This window comes from Gavia stellata, chromosome 2 (genome assembly GCF_030936135.1).
Source record: "Gavia stellata isolate bGavSte3 chromosome 2, bGavSte3.hap2, whole genome shotgun sequence".
In the NCBI taxonomy this organism is placed as follows: Eukaryota; Metazoa; Chordata; class Aves; order Gaviiformes; family Gaviidae; genus Gavia; species Gavia stellata.
Window position 1 is genome coordinate 51169066 of NC_082595.1, and position 17309 is coordinate 51186374.

Here is a 17309-nt window from a genome sequence, read left to right on the forward strand (position 1 = left end):
CACCAGCATAAGGTTATCTATGATTAAGGTTTCTGTGCTAACCAGAATTTACCTTTTCTTTCCATAGAAACATTCAGCACCATTCTGATCAGTAAATTGACATATGGTTTTAATATTGTTGTAAAGATCTGGAAGAATCTGATTCTTAGGCACAGAATATGGGACTAGTAGTGGCATGCTTGACCTTATTTGTAAAGTTCATGTCACAGAAAGTACATGAAAATCCAAAAACTCAAGACCTCAAAACATTTTCACTGTAACCAGAAGTGAAAATGAGATAAAACTGCAATACAGGCTATGCTAACACACAGGTTATACCAATGACTTTTTTGCTCTGGTATGATTAAGTCTTGTAAGATAAGCAAAGGCAATGAGATTTAGTTTATTTGAGCACACAGGCTTTCAGATGCTCAACTGAACTCCCAGAGCCTATGGAGATTTTTCAGTCACTGCTTCAGTAGAAGAAAGAATGAAAGAATTCAGTGACCCATAGCTAAACATGGTATGCTTGGTTTGCTGTAGTCTGTCTGGCTCCATGGAGTTAAGGTAATCCCAGACAAGTTTTACTACAGGATCCCAAGGAAGCAGGCCTTGTACACATTGATGAAAGGCAATACGAATATGTGGACCCAGAATGTGTTCACAGTTTACATGTCTGGACGACATTGAAAAAGCACACTGCAAAAACTATCATATATTCTATATTCTGGTGGTTTTCCTAGCACATCATGATTTTCTATATAAGAATGTTCGAGACTTGAATAGAAATCATCTTACCTCCATACTTTTAAATTCGTTGTTATAGCCATGGTTACCCCTATCACAATATGTGTAATCTCTGTCCCTAAGGAGAAACCATCATATAGTGTAAATAAAAATAGCACAAATAGAACCCATTAATAACAGTCATCCTGAATCACTGGACTCTGGATCATGTTGTAAGAACTGAGTCTGGCATAATAGAATCATAGAATTGTTTAGGTTGGAAAAGACCTTTAGTCCAACTGTAAACCTAACCCTGCCAAGTCCACCACTAAACCATGTCCCTAAGCGCCTCATCCACACATCTTTTAAATACCTCCAGGGATGGTGACTCAACCACCTCCCCAGGCAGCCTGTTCCAATGCCTGGCAACCCTTTCAGTGAAGAAATTGTTCCTAATATCCAGTCTAAACCTCCCCTGGTGCAACTTGCGGCCATTTCCTCTCGTCCTGTCACTTGTCACTTGGGAGAAGAGACCAGCACCCGCCTCTCTACAACCTTCTTTCAGGTAGTTGTAGAAAGTGATAAGGTCTACTAATATTGTAGTACATTTTGCTCATCCAGTGTTCACTTTTATGAAGATCTCTTTCTCCTGTAACACAGATTGCTATGGACAGAAATAAATTATCCTAGGTAGCTACTGACTGTACAGTGAATCAGTATTTTCAAAATAAATTGAAAAAATGCCTGTTTTTAAACTGAGGCCTTCACTTAGCTACAAGTTTCAGAACAAGTGTAATCTGCTTAGGAAGAATTCTTCAGTGGTATTCTGTGGTATCTGTATTTTAACAGAAAACTCATAATGGGAGAACTCTGCTGTTAGCCTCTGTGGAACAATATAAATAAGCCTGCAAAGAATTTTGCCTCACAAGACAGTGTATTTTCATCATGGATTCTAAAGGGTGAAAGAGAGATGTGGATGTGTGTGGGGTGGTTACAGAATTAATAACATGTCAGAATAGTCTGACTTATAATGACTAACACTTGTTTTAATTTACCCGTTGCTGAGATACATGGGAAGATAAAGAGATAGTCATCCCATACTGATTCAATGCACAGTTGTCAAGCACATATATCCTGTTTTCAGAGGCACAAAAAAATTTGAGGGTAGTTAAAAAAAAGGGTGAATATGAGATTTTTCAGTGGATATTTCTTTTTATATGTATGTCTGGGACAATTATTCTGTTGCAGCAAACCAAACAATCAAGTCATATACTGATTGGGCATTTTCTACCATTTGAATAATCTTGAAATTCCAAGTCGGCTCATGCTTCTCCTACTGCAACACTGTAGCTCAGTAAATACAGTATTGCTACTAACACCACAGGCTTTGTATTGAGTTTTCAAAGCTTCGGGACTAAGGCTTGTCTGAACTGCTCTTGACTTGCTCAGAGCTATTTTTTTATTGTTCAGCTCTTACAGCAATTTTTTGTCATGACAAGATGGTTATGTCTAATTTGTTATCTTATCAGCTTATCTTTGTATGGCAAAGACATAGTTTTTATATAGATAGCAATAACAATCAGTTATTCTGTGTAGAATGGAGACCCCAAGGCTAGAAACAACTCACTAATGGTCAATTAAAGAAATGCTGATCTGCAACTGAGCAAAACCAGACTTAGAGGTAAGAAAGAGAATAAAGAACAAAAATCTAACATTCTACATGTAACACACGTAGAATGCACCATATCTAGTGAACTGAGATGTAATATTAACTTGCAGGCCCATGAAGAATGAGCAAGCTGTAGTGTTAGCATATATACAGTAAGGACCCCATTCGGATCACAGAGTACGGAGGAAGAAACATCGACATCATATTCCTCCTGATGAAGGACTCATAATGCTCATTACAGGCTGTATCCAGTCATGCACCAGACTGAAGACATCAACCTTAGGACCCAGAAGAGCAGTGGAGGGGTGACTCTAACACCAGGAAAAGGGCTAGATACTTTGTACAACAATTTTAACTGCATTATTTTTGAGACTTTCTCTGTGTCGTAGTATTAATTTCTTTATTTTCTTTTTTCTTCCTTTTTTTTTCTGTAAAAATTTTATCTGGAGTAATGGTGATTCTTTTATTAGACTGTTAAGATTTGAATCGTACTAATAATACATTCTCGGCTTTATGTATAAGGTGTGTTTCCTTTTTACACACAGTAAGATTTTAAGTGTAACAAACATGGAAATATAACAAGTCTAAAGCAAAACAGGAAATGAGGTACCTATGAAGGAAATTAAAAGGATGAGAATGGGATGAAGAAGGTAACAGTCACAAAAATTCCGTTACCTCACAGCCAGCCACTGTCGATCCACCAAAAGATGAACTTTATCAATACGAATATTGTTAGCATAGTGGAATCGTTTTGGCAAGTCAGGCGTCAGATAAGGCTTGAAGTGCTGAGGGGATCTTTTGCACTGTGCAAGAGGAAAGAGCCCAGTCATGAGTTTTGCTCAGTATCAAAAATAAACCCATCATTCAAAATTATCACAAATATCTTAGTGACAGGAATGTAAGCACAAAGCACATTATTCACAGATAGCTTCTTGGATAACCTGCAGATCTCATTTTTGGCCCAAGAAACAATGGAAGGAAAAGCGTCTTTTTCTGGAACTGTTTGAAAATATACTGCTATAGTATGTAGAGCAAGTTCAAAAATACTGTGGTAAAAGTACTCCTAAAGCTGAAAGACATTTAGTAGTAATGTTTAGTCTATATGTCCATACTAATGTCACCGGCATCTAGTACCTAAGATAATACTCTACAAGAGAAAGTTCCCTGGCAGCTTATTTCTGCTGTCTTCTATTACTTTACCATTCAATAAACAACAAAGAAACCCAAGTATAGATAACATAGCACAGTCTAGGGTTTTAGTTGCAAGATTGAACATGTACTTTCATGTCGTGTAAATGTCCAGTGCTCAGCTGTCAGCTGAAGGCCTTAGCTTTTACATCCACATTTAATGTGTTAATATAACTGTTGTGTTAGCAGGCATGCTATGAATGAGTTTGGCATTGAGAGCCTAATGACAACCATATGACATTCTGCAAAGATTTAACTACATATAGCCATCAGGAGCCATTCCAGCTGGCTGCAAACATCATGGCAATGTTTCAGAAGTGTTGCTCCTGATCAGGAATCCAGCACTGGGACAACACAAAACATCTAAAATGCTGAGGGAAAAGCTGCTAGGAAGCTGGGTAAGCCAGAGAAATGCACCTGTTTTACCACACAAGGAGTACAACCTAAACCAAAGCGTGCTTGGAGTCTGATCTAACATCAACAATAAGGATTCAATGGGTTTGCTAGCCCAGGAGAGGAGGCCATTCTACCAAGAATAGTCTAATTAAAGGGAAAAATAGAAGAAATCAACATTTAATATGACCTTATGTCTAATGATTAGCAATTAATATATCACACACATCTCCCTTCTCTGCCCCAAATCCTTGTTCTAAGAACTTGAAAGGGACAAAATACACAAACTCTATTTATGAATAGAAAAAGAAAGAGGAAGTGTCCTCATACCAGGCTATTCTTGTAAGGCAGAGATGTCACATCTCTGAAACTATTAGCCGTTGCAGTTTCAACTGGGGTTGAGAACATGCAAATTGTGCTATTTCCTTCACACTAATGCTCTTTGATATGACATGCTCCACATCATACAATGGGGTAAGGGACATAACACTGAAAAACCTCCTTCTGCTATTCCCAACTATTGATATCCTACTCCCGTGTCTGCTTGGATGCTGGGGAATAAAGGATGTGTTCTTAGGTATTTAGAATCAAGAAAAAATTAAACAGGAATGTTCACTGCCCTTTGTATTTCAGTGGCAGGCAAAAGCTACATGTAATATTGCACAACTGAGCTGTTCAACAGGTTACAGGAAGACCTCTAGTGGTGATTCATCAGAAAGGTACCAGCTGAGACAGCCCAGAATTTTTCCAAGCTGAGCACATTTATTCTAAAAGCATTAGAACATCTTTCTACTGCTTGGACTGGGACTAGTCACAGAATAGAAAACAAACTGGCAATGAAGGGAAGAAGGGAAAATTATGACAAAAATAGAGAGCAAGCAGTTTAAATGTTTAACTCACTGTAAATTATAAATGTAGAGAAATACAAAAAGACAACTTTCCTACAAGCATTTTAGTTTGTCCACCACATTCATCCCACATGTATTAATGTATATGTTGAACACTAAAAAAAAAGGCAGCAAATTATCTATCTAAAAAAGTATAAGGAAAAACATGCACTGTCACATCTTATCACCTGTCAGTAAAAGAAACAGGCTTGGTCTTCCTCTGTTTTGCACTCTGTTCTGCACTCCTTTGTTTGCATCCTTCAGAGCTCAGCTGTCACAGAGTGTACCCTTACAGGCCTGTCCATTAATTTGTCTAAAATCCCCCCTTCCTATTTATATTTCCAGCCTCTACAACACCCTGTGGCAATCTGCTCTAAACCATCAGTATCTGTTGTGTGGAAAAGTTGCTTTAAACTAGGCTGGGTACAGTATTTGTGGTCCAGAGCCAATAGATGCTTATTATCCAAAGCATCTCTGTGTTGTGTTCTGTTCTATAATGAAGATATACCCTACTTTCTGCACGTGAAGTCAGCCACTTCTTGTCTTTCAAAGTGGAGTACAGTAAAGTCTTTTGCTCTGAACAGAGATTCCCCATGGCAAACCTTTGTACACCATCTTTGAACAACTTCCAGAACTGCCTCCTATGATACACTCGAGTCATTACACTATTTAAACTGGCACTGACTGTAGTCTCAGTTTTTCACAAACTGTGCTTTTTGATCAGATTTCTATTAAGAGGAACTATGAGGAAAAATTATGAAAATATTTACTCACTGTGAGGTTTTTAACAATTCCTTCTGAGTCAACTGTTAAAAAGAGAAGATTAATTAACATACATTCAAACAGTTGAAGGTCCAAAGTCTCATCAGAAGAAATTCAACATGCTTTTTGCCTGTAAAACTGAATTTCTTTATTAGCCTGTGAAGATTATGGTAACCATAACCTTCCACGGGCAGTAATGTTGTGTTTCGAAGTGTAACTGACTCTAAGTGTGGTAGCCTATGAAAGTACCTAGCACTTTGGGTACATCAAGACAGACTGTAGAAAACTGCTATGGTCATGACTGCCTACACCCAAAGCTGACACATCATCAGAACCAAATTTCCTTCTCCCACCTAACCTCTGAAGTATAACCTTTTTTACATTGAACTGGACCTGGAGCACTTGTCTTGTATTCCACTTCCAGCAGCAGTCACAGAGAAAAATCCAGTTAATCTTAGTACTTCCATCTTCCACATTTTCCAAGAGTGACTTTAACCTTTTGACATCAGCTTTCTAAAAAACAAATCTGAGCACTTTACAGAAGAAAAATTCCTTCAGAAAAAGTAAGACCATTAGAGGAAATGAGTCAACAATTATACTGAGATTAAGACACATACAAAGCATCATTATTCTCTCCTCTGCTTTATTAATCTGCTCCTGTCTGACTTAGACTGTCTTCTAATTAAACCAAGGAAAGTCTGCTTTGTGTTGTATAAATATTGTGCCTACAAATATAAATACAATTAGAAAAGATAAATAAAAAGTACAATGGGATCCCAAAAGATAAATAAAAAGTACAATGGGATCCCATCTCTTATTTGAGATCTGCAAGAATTATGCCTTTTAGAATACTTTATGAACTCTATAAACTCACTAAATAGAGCATTTCCATTGTTTTACCTCTCTCCATTATTTTCCCCAATACAGAAAGTTTTGGGATGGTTTTGGTTTGGTTTTTTTTTCCAGTCTGGTAGCACAGTATCTATTCCAAGTCAGAGTCAGCTCACATGGTTTCAATTTTGTATTCTTTTGTGATACTAGCTAAAGGGCTCAAGCAAGGCTTAGATCCCACTGTGCTAAGATTCAGATTTCGTAACTTTGTGCACACAACTAGAAATAGTCACTGCTTCAAAAAGACTGACTCTGCCAATGTTGCACAAGAAATCTGTGAAGAGCAATGCACTTATGTAAGACCTGAAGTTCCAGTTCAAAACAATAAAAACTATCTTTACTTCATCTTTCCACATGCCAAGAAAATGCAAATCAGAGTCTGCAACAAGCGTTTCGAACCTTCAATTTAATCTATAGGTGACGTTCTTTCTAAAAAACCCAACAACTTCCATGGATATTTAAGCCAGGTTAAGTGAAACAGAAAGCTGTTCACTCTGCTGATTTTCCCTATTTATTTATTTATTGCCTGTTATCTTTGATTGTGCAATCCCAGGATTGGTCCACACTTACAGGTAAAATAGTCCTTTGGAACATTTCTTGCTCGAATGCGAGCTGCAGGCCCAGCATATATGTAGAAATCAATCTGTTTGAAGTAATTAGTCATAAATTCTAACTGTCTGCAGTAGGTCATCTCCATCCCTAAAAGACAATATAGAAACAGTTATTTTTAATATACAACATATGACAAGGAAGATAAGTGAATTATAAAATAGATTTAAAACTATTAAGCACACATATTGCACAGAGGAAGAAAACAGTGACTCAGTAAAATTTAGATTGAAAAAAAGAACTATATACATTACCATGATCAGCTAAAACAATGAGGTTTACACATTTATGCAGGTTTCTTTGTTTAAGTCCATCCATTAGCATCCCCAGTGCTTGATCTGCTAGCTGTAAGGCTTTGATTACCTGTGAGATAAACGAGCTTCATTAGAATTTTTCTTTCTGTTTTCAAATTGTCACTTAAATGTAATCACCAAAGTCTGAAAGAAGTGAGATTTTCTGTTAGTTTTCATGTTCTTAATATTGCTGCTTCTTTTTTTTTTGGCTGTCACTACTAGAGTATAGATGTGCAGAATTCCACTACTTTACCACAGAATATGCGACTTAAAAAAAGACTCACAATTAATTTTTTTCTATTACCTTAGAAAAATTGAGCTTTAAAATATGTTTATTGAAAGAAAAAAATTAACACGTTCAGATCAAATTTGTTCCTCACTCCCAAATTTATATACAATATCAGATTTATAACATTAAATACAATTTTTGTTGTAGTATGAACATGTCATTGTATTATCAATAAGCAGCATTTCAAAAATATTTACACACATGTATTATCTATAAGACCAGTGTAGCATCCAGGAAGGCATGGTGCCCTTCTCTCATATATACAGTCCCTTTAAACTTCCTACAGAAAACCACTGACCACCACTGAAGTAATATGGGAGAAATTCAGCACAACCCACCCTACAGCCATTCACAGAGAATGGCTTTTCCCTAGTTGGTGCAGCTGACTTAAGGTATTCCTGTAAGTCCTACAGTAAGGAGGATACCTGACTGAGTCTGAGGACTCCACGTCTGAGCACTTGCACCCTTCTTGTTGCCCTAACTCTGCTGCACTCTCTTGAATGTATTTCTTGTGTGCATGGACAACAAACACATATACAATTACACATACAGTAATGGGTTTTTAAGCCCTTTATGTGCAAAGAGAACTGGAGTTCCCTTTCCAATTAGGGAGCCTAAAACTATCCTACAAAGATCAGTTTTTCTGTCCTGGTCCACTACAACAAGGCCTTTTGCTGAAGACCATTTTCAAACATATTAAACAAGACCATTCCAGGAAGAACCTGATATGATAGGTCCTAAACTCCTTAAAAACTGAACTTTTTCCTGCATGCAAGTGAAAACATAATATTTTTTGGTTACAAATTAACAAACATTGAAATACAGTGTTAGGAATAAATAAAAGACAGTTCTGAGGATTTGCCAGGCCACATGCTTCCAAGTATCACTTGGCAATAAAATTAAAGATCTGTCTAAATACAACCATGAATATTATTTCCCATAATATGATCTGAAATTATTTTCTGCCAGTCTGTTTAGTTTGATTAGCTCTTTTGATTCACACACAGTGTTGGAATCATAACAGTGGGCTCAACCACAAACACGAGTTCTTAATAAAAACTCATAAAACAGTCAAAGTAATTTTTGATCTGCTATCCTTTCCAAGTTTATAAGTTGGTTAATTTCATAGTACAGCACCATTTTTACTGCAATTTAGTTTAAGAAAAACACAAAAACTACTTACACCACCACTAACTGGTCCAAATGAATGTCCAGAAGCATCTGGTTCTTCAATATATAAAGTGTAGAAATCAGGCCTCAAGTTAGAAATAAATAAGAATGGAATATTATGAGAATTTGGAGACAGCATTTCAAAAGAACACTTTCATTTAAAAAAAAAAAAAAAAGAAACTTAAAATGGAATTATAAATTACTTCTTTAGACATTACTAAAAGTCCATACAGCAAATATAATCATTCAACTTCCTCTGAGTTTTGTAATTAATCACCATGGACTATTTGAAGTTACAGTTTCAGAAACAGTATCCAGTGTCTTTAATCGGTATCTGGAAATCACTCTGAAAAACCTCAAGATCTCAGACAGCAGAGCAAGCTGTTCCTTTTTGAGATGTAAGTGGAACTACCACCTGAAGGATCTTTTCCTGATAAAGCAATAAGCCTCTAGAGAGCATCTTCTAACTGCAAATATATTAGGAATTCGTTAACAAATTATCATATAAAAGATTTCACTTGTTTACATGTCACAAAGTTGAGCACCACAATCAGTACTGACATCGACTTTTCTTCCTGAATTACTGCCTGCAGTTACTTTCAGATATTTAACCTTTCTTGTGCAATATCTTTCATATAAAATCTTTTATCCATACACTTAGACTAGAAACAAAATGTTCTGTGTTTCCTCTAGGCCATGCACCAAGAAAAAAGACACAACAATAAAAGCAAACTTATACAACAGTACATCCCATTCAGATATATGTGCACTTTTTCATCTTTTGTATCTACACTCTTACCCTGAAAATGATTATCTATACTTATAGAACAGGCTTAAGTTCAGCAAATTGTCATTTGAGATGGTGAGGAAGATTCCATGTTTCAAAAACACCAATAGAAATTTCAATTGCGGAGCATTAAAACCTTTCTAAGCTACAGCCTCACAAATCAACTAGCTATTACTAACTAGATATTACTAAGTGTTACCTCTCAGATTTGGTATAATCAAGCCATTTCAATATTCCTGAAATTCTCTCTTCATATGTAACTGAACTGGGGAAAAAAAAAAAAAAGTTAAAAAGGCTTTTCTGATAAGCCCTTCTAATTCCAAGATAGAGAAACTGTCCACCCTCTAGTCCTATAGTAAAGTCACAGATTTGGATTTCAAGAATGATGCATCGTAAAAAGGTACCAGCAATCAGTTTTTTTATTCCCATTTCTGATTGAATGTAACTCACTTTTAATGGTAAATTAGACAGGTCCTGATTATGTAAACACAAATGTGATGTTGGTGGGAGCATTCATATATTTATAATTAAATACATGCAAAAAAGAGATTTCAAGTTCAGGACATAAACCTGAAGTACAAGTCAGAATAATTTTTATTCTTTCCAGCATGTATAAACCTTGGATTTGCATATTTTAAAAGCAAGTAATGTACCCAGCAAAATCTTTGTGAGGTCATGCTTCATTTCCTATGAAGGAATTCACCCATTAATAACTTTGCTTTTCCCCAAAGTCATGCACAAGCTCTATGTTAGCTACCTACAGTGCTCGAGTGTTTTCTGAGTACCAATCCTATACATCACTGCAAAACCTTTGTTATCTATAAAGACTTACAGTTATATACTTGCTTTAGATTTTCTTTGTAAATCATAGAATCATAGAATTGTTTAGGCTGGAAAAGACCTTTAAGATCATCAAGTCCAACTGTAAACCTAACCCTGCTAATTCCACCACTAAACCATGTCCCTAAGTGCCTCATCTTTTAAATACCTCCAGGGATGGTGACTCAACCACCTCCCCAGGCAGCCCGTTCCAATGTCTGACAACCCTTTCAGTGAAGAAATTTTCCCTAATATCCAATCTAAACCTCCCCTGGTGCAACTTGAGGCCATTTCTCCTTGTTCTGTTGCTAGTCACTTGGGAGAAGAGACCAACACCCACCTCTCTGCAACCTCCTTTCAGGTAACTGTAGAGAGCGATGAGGTCTCCCCTCAGCCTCCTCTTCTCCAGACTGAACAACCCCAGTTCCCTCAGCTGCTCCTCATAAGACTTGTGCTCCAGACCCCTCACCAGCTTCGTCGCCCTTCTCTGGACACGCTCCAGCACCTCAATGTCCTTCTTGTAGTGAGGGGCCCAAAACTGAACACAGGATTCGAGGTGCGGCCTCACCAGCGCCGAGTACAGAGGCATGATCACCTCCCTGCTCCTGCTGGCCACACCATTTCTGATACAGGCCAGGATGCCGTTGGCCTTCTGGGCCACCTGGGCACACTGCTGGCTCATCTTCAGCTGGCTGTCAATCAACACCCCCAGGGCCTTTTCTGCAGGGCATCTTTCCAGCCACTCGTCCCCAAGCCTGTAGCATTGCATGGGGTTATTGTGGCCCAAGTGCAGGACCCGGCACTTGGCCTTGTTGAACCTCATACAATTGGCCTTGGCCCATCGATCCAGCCTGTCCAGATCCCTCTGCAGAGCCTTCCTACCCTCGAGCAGATCAACACTCCCGCCCAACATGGTGTCGTCTGCAAACTTGCTGAGGGTGCACTCAATCCCCTCATCCAGATCATCGATAAAGATATTAAACAAGACCAGCCCCAAAACTGAGCCCTGGGGGACTCCGCTTGTGACAGGCCACCAACTGGATTTCACTCCATTCACCACAACCCTTTGGTTGCGGCCATCCAGCCAGTTTTTTACCCAGCGAAGAGTGCACCCATCCAAGCCATGAGCAGCCAGTTTCTCTAGGAGAATGTGAAGAATCATGGGAGATTTACTGAAATCATAATGAAAATTTAGAAATAATTTACTAATATCAATGCCTTCCATAAGAAAAAAAATTCTGTGAAGGTAAATGCTGTATTTTCACATGTGTAACCTGTGAATTAACTAGGCAAAACATATAGAACTATAATTCAGCAGCAGTGTGCACATTATCACACACAGAAGCAAGACCAGAGGGAACTGATCTAAAGCCCATTCTCCTTCAGTATCTTCCCTATCCAGCACCCTCCTTTCAATTAGTTTCTGCCTCCTATAGCCTCTTGCCCTGGCTTCCATGTTTGTGTTCATTATCTTAGGGTATAGTTTATCCAAAAACCTATTCTAAATACAAGTATTTTTAAAGGACTATATAGTATGAGTAGCTTTTATGTGTGGAAATATGGTAATCACTGGTATAGCTTAGCAGTGGCTACTAATCACAGAATCACAGAATCACAGAATCATTAAGGTTGGAAAAGACCTGTAAGACCATCAAGTCCAACCTAAAAAAAAAAAAACAAACCCCCAAAAATACAAAACAAAACAAAACAAAACAAAACAAAAAACCAAAAACCCCACCACATCAGTTATAGGAGCTTTCCTAGTGGGAGATCAGTGGTTTGCAGTTGGCTGAAACTTTCAAAACTGTCTAGGGGAGCAGAATATACAATACCCTTTGACTTTCTCATTGTGAATCCCTGAAATGGTTTTGAAAATTTCTATTATTAGTGGTAGTTCCATGGCAAAACCATGATGATGTGACATGGCACTTATCTCTTAGACTGTTGTTCAAAAATCTTGCAGTTTAAAAATCTTCTATTTCATTTTCTTCAACTGTTACATGGCAAATTGGATTTTTGGAGTAATTTAGAGGAATTTACTAGAAGCCCTATAAAAACTTACCTGTTGAATACACTGTACAAGGTGGGGTATGTTCCATTAATTGGAACATCAGAGCCTGGCCAAAAGAAGGTGCCTGCTTTCAAATTTTGGTACATCGCTGTCAGCCAGACCTATGGGTAAAGATACAAAGAAATGATTTTATGGCATTTACACCACTGGAGGACCTCAGATCACCAAAGTAAAAATACATCATTGGCTCAGAAATACGGGCTGCAGTTGCCTAATGACCATATCTGATTTGAAGTTTTCTACATACACGTTCTGAAGAAAAATCAGTAGCACGGAAGCCAGGATGTTGCCATTTCTTGGGTGTTCTCAGCATTGAAAAAAATCATATAGGTATTTCCATAATTGTCAACAGGTAGTGATTTTTTTTTTCTGTGGCAAGTGCCGGTGGAATGGATCATGAAGATGGAAGAATGGTTCAAAGTTGCACAAGGGGTGTTCAGACTGGACATTAGGAAGCATTTCTTTAACGAGAGGGTGATCAAACACTGGAACAAGCTTCCTAGAGAGGTGGTTGATGCCCTAAGCCTGTCAGTGTTTAAGAGACATTTGGACAATGCCCTTAACAACATGCTTTAACTTTTGGTCAGCCCTGAACTGGTCAGGCAGCTGGACTAGATGATCATTGTAGGTCTCTTCCAACTGAAATACTCTATTCTATTCTATTCTATTCTATTCTATTCTATTCTATTCTATTCTACAGTTTCTAGTTACATGACTTTATTATAAGAGGGCATATTTCTATTCACCTTAAAGAATGCTGCTGTGGTTCTGTTACAAACATGACAGAATCCTTCATGAAACAATAGCACAAAAACCTGGGTACTCAAGTATGCTATAAACATGACTACACAGACATATATATACACACACACGTAAATAAATATATAAATGTATACTAAGTAGATATACAATATACTACATGTGTATTTTTTGTATTTTTGTACCATTATTACAGCTTGATATTTCTAGTAAATGGGTAATATTAATCATAACCATAGGTACAATCAGGGTGCGGGCTTTTTATGAAATGTGCTATATGTTATATATAAGCGTTCATTTTGTTGGAAGTTAAGTTCTTTGCTATTCTCTGCCTTCTTTTTATATGCCTGGACTTTGTAAGTGTACTTGTAAATGGATATAATTTGGAAGTAGATTTTCAGATTTCATTTTGTAGCTAGTTGTCAAAAGACAAACAAAAAATACCCCACAATAAAACCATATAAAAAAATTACTGTGGCTTCCTGTGGCAAGAGATCCATTCCAATACTAGGCAAAATATTTAAGACTTTTTTACTAACTGTGACATTAAGTGAAATTTTTAAGTCTCAGAATTACCATTTTAAGAGTTCTTTTACTTTCATAAAAAGCAAACTGTTTTGTAGGCAGCCTATATTATGAAGCCTACAGGATATTTAGCACGTACTGCAAATATATCACACAGCTTTGCATTTATTCTCTTTTTGTTTTGTTTTATAATATGGCACATCAGCCGCTCTAGACATAAAGGAATACCATGATGAGAAATAAACCTACTGGCTGCCCCTTCCACCATGCAGGTTTGAATTTTTCCGTCCCCGAAAGTGAGAAATGCTCGTTCAAGTCTACATCATACATGCTGTTGTCAATAATACCATGAGATTCTGGATACAATCCCTGCAAAATGAAAATAAACAAAAAAACCCACTGAATCTTGAAATCAAATGGAGCCTAAACTATGTTGCAATGCACACTGTTGCAGTGTTGCAATTATTTTTAGGGCTATTTTATTACAGAAACAAAACACACTTTCCTAACTCACACAGATCATCAGATTCCTGCCAATGAATTCAGTGTGCCTGTCAAGTTCCCCTGAGTTTCCCTATTTTCTCCCCAGCCCAATTAAAACCTGATGTGCTATAGATTAAGTACCATATATGTCATCTGGCTGTGTATCAGCTGCCAAACCCATCCTAACACACACTCTCATCAAATAGCTGTGTCCTCACCCATACTCACCCGTATCCAATTAGACTGACAAAGATCAGGAATAACCAGTTCACAGGCCAGAATCGGACAGCATACATATATAGCCACATAGATCATGCCTGCATGTACTCTCTCAGCATCTCGCTCTCTCTTTTACTCCTGTAGCTTGAGTTCCCATGTCCCACAAAAAGATTGGCACCACAAAATCCTTTCTATGTTGTCCAGAAAATGAAAAGGAAAAATAGCAAATTCTCACTTACTGTGACAATAGTATAGTGGTTTGGAAAGGTTTTTGTCGGGTAAACAGCTCTCATGTATTTTGAATGTGTACCACATGTTTCTGCAACAGATCATGGAATTAATATAAATTTGCTTATAATTTTTTTTAATTGAAAACGAACAGTCTTAAAAACAAACAAACAAAATCACCACAGTCAGTTGCTGTGGTATTAGAAGGGAAATATGACTCCAAGTTAAGATGTGTACATTCTGGTGTCTCCTTGTGAGCTACGCCTACTGTCTTGTTGCAGTCAATGCACCCTGGACACTCAATTCAGCTGCCTAAAGCCTAGACACCTAGAGCCATTTGAGACATCTTTAACAATCCTGCCTGGCCTTCAGATGCTGCTCTTACATCCTGTCTGCCAAACCAAATGAGTGTCTCAGATACTTCTAAGACCCAAAATGGCACTAGACATATATATTTTATGCAATGAGACTGAAGCCTCAGGTCAGCCCAGGCAAGATGTTCTACAGAGCTGTCTGGTGACCAGATGCATGGGAAGGACTCAGTTGCTTAAGCACTGGAGTCCGGTGCCATTTGAGATACCCTCAGACATCCAAGACATCTGCATGAAAGTTGGCAGTTCGATGCAAGATCACCAGGAGACCTGTGTCCTCCTGACACAGCTGCTGAAGGCCACCTAGGATACGCCACAGCACTCTGAAGTATACTATTAACATAGGTTAAGGCAACAATTTGTCCTGTGGCACTCTGTCTGTCGGTTGAGCTGACTTGCTCTCTAGGCTCTTGCACTGCTCTGTACAGACAGTACTAACCATAAATGCACTGACTACAATGAGCATGTAGACATCTCACATGCAGACACCTCCAAGAACATATCTAAATGTAGGTGTCCTGCTCTGGAGTGAATCCCATCCCTGGTGTCCTACCTTTATCTCCAAACATTGTGTCACTTGCTAGCAATCAATCAAAGACACCACGCCTGAAGCTCTGTAATATCTGAATCCACTGTAGTATTCAGCTTATTTACACACAAAACATAGGTGTGAAAACTGGAAGATGCCTTAATGTAATTTTTTAATCTAACTCACGTGGAGAAACAGTTCAGCTGTAGTCAGATGATTATTTGATTCACATTCAAACACACTTTATTCTTTGATGTACAGCGTTTCAGCCAAAGTTTAACTAAACAACCTCAACTAAACAATGAAAGCCTGAAATTATCCTACAAAACTGTCCTGGTGTGGTACAGAAAAAAAGGCTTAAGGAGTGTTTAAAGAAGGGCTGAATAATTGACAAAAATACATGAGAAATTCAGCATAATTTTTAATGGATTTCTCTTGAATGGTAAAGGAGCTACATTCATAGTGTACATATTCTATACCAACTAGCTTGATTAGCTCTACTGAAAATCCTAGGTTAATGGAGTTAATAGAGAGGAAATGTTTTATGCTACCAATCAGTCTTACGTTCTTCCTTTTGCAAAGAAAGGAATTTCCCTTTCCTTTCCACTGTAGATTTATGAGAAGTATAAGCATGAATGTGCATAAGCAATTGTTAAAATTGACCACAAATATGAGTAAAGCTGAATTAGATCTGTTCTTGTTTGAAAGGATTTCTTGGAAACATACATATAGCACAGTTTTCACGCCTTTTGTCAATTTGGCATTTCCTTTTCACCTGTTTCAAAAGACTGGAACTGAACACTGACTTCTGCATGCATGATTTCTTCACTGATTCAAGCTCCTTCCAATGTCAGAATGACATCAAAGAATAAAATACTTGCACGCAAGAAGTCAGGTTTGCACACTGCTTCAAGTTCAGGCTTCTGGATACTCTTATTACCCACAAATAAGATTGTTAATTATTCAGTAAAATGTAGTACTTTGTAACATCCATGTGAAGTTTTCAAATGAGCACAATAGAAACAGAATATGATATATTCAGAACAGGTAAGAAAACAGTCAATTTAGACTATTACTGCTGAAAAGAAATGAATAAATATGCAGACATTTTGTCCAAGTACAAAGTATCTTGAGAACTGAGCTCCAAAATATTCAGGAAATTTTAACAAAGTGTGCACTAATGGGTCTCACTTTTTAGAGCCCTTTACAGCACAAGCTAAAGATCTTCAACTTACTCTTTCTCCCAATATTCAGAAATATTGGGAAACAGTTATTTGAACTTTACTGCAATCATATCAACATATTCAATTATACCAATACGTAAAGTACATTGCATTTAAGTCTAATATAGTAATACTCACTGATATACTTTTAAATACGCAGTTTCTCTTTAATAGCTTAAAATATTAGACTTGAAAAAGTGCATCTTTGAGAAAAATTTCCCAATAACACAATGCATTTTCTCTTTGTATTATACTTTAATGATGATCTCCTTATCAGCTAGAATTTTTCAATGGAGTACAGAGTGCAGGAAATCCTTCTCTGGAACTTTTTTTTCAGTCTTAAACTGTATTTGAATGCATATTTCAAACTATTTATTTAATAAAAAGCTGCTGACCAGTATTAGAGGCATTGTTGAAAAAAGTCATGTTTGCTGTGGGC

General features: G+C 37.4%; 1 protein-coding gene across 1 annotated transcript in view; it reads right to left on the reverse strand.

Moving 5' to 3' along the window:
- ENPP3 (ectonucleotide pyrophosphatase/phosphodiesterase 3) overlaps positions 1 to 17309 on the reverse strand; it is a 42572-nt gene that overhangs the window by 13030 nt on the left and 12233 nt on the right. The window contains exons 7-16 of the mRNA XM_059835482.1: positions 14759 to 14838; positions 14067 to 14186; positions 12525 to 12634; positions 9843 to 9908; positions 8870 to 8942; positions 7359 to 7467; positions 7066 to 7194; positions 5617 to 5648; positions 3050 to 3177; positions 778 to 844 (exon numbers count right to left, since the gene is read on the reverse strand). Coding sequence (XP_059691465.1) covers positions 778 to 844; positions 3050 to 3177; positions 5617 to 5648; positions 7066 to 7194; positions 7359 to 7467; positions 8870 to 8942; positions 9843 to 9908; positions 12525 to 12634; positions 14067 to 14186; positions 14759 to 14838 — 914 coding nt within the window. The remainder of the gene's footprint in view (positions 1 to 777; positions 845 to 3049; positions 3178 to 5616; positions 5649 to 7065; positions 7195 to 7358; positions 7468 to 8869; positions 8943 to 9842; positions 9909 to 12524; positions 12635 to 14066; positions 14187 to 14758; positions 14839 to 17309) is intronic.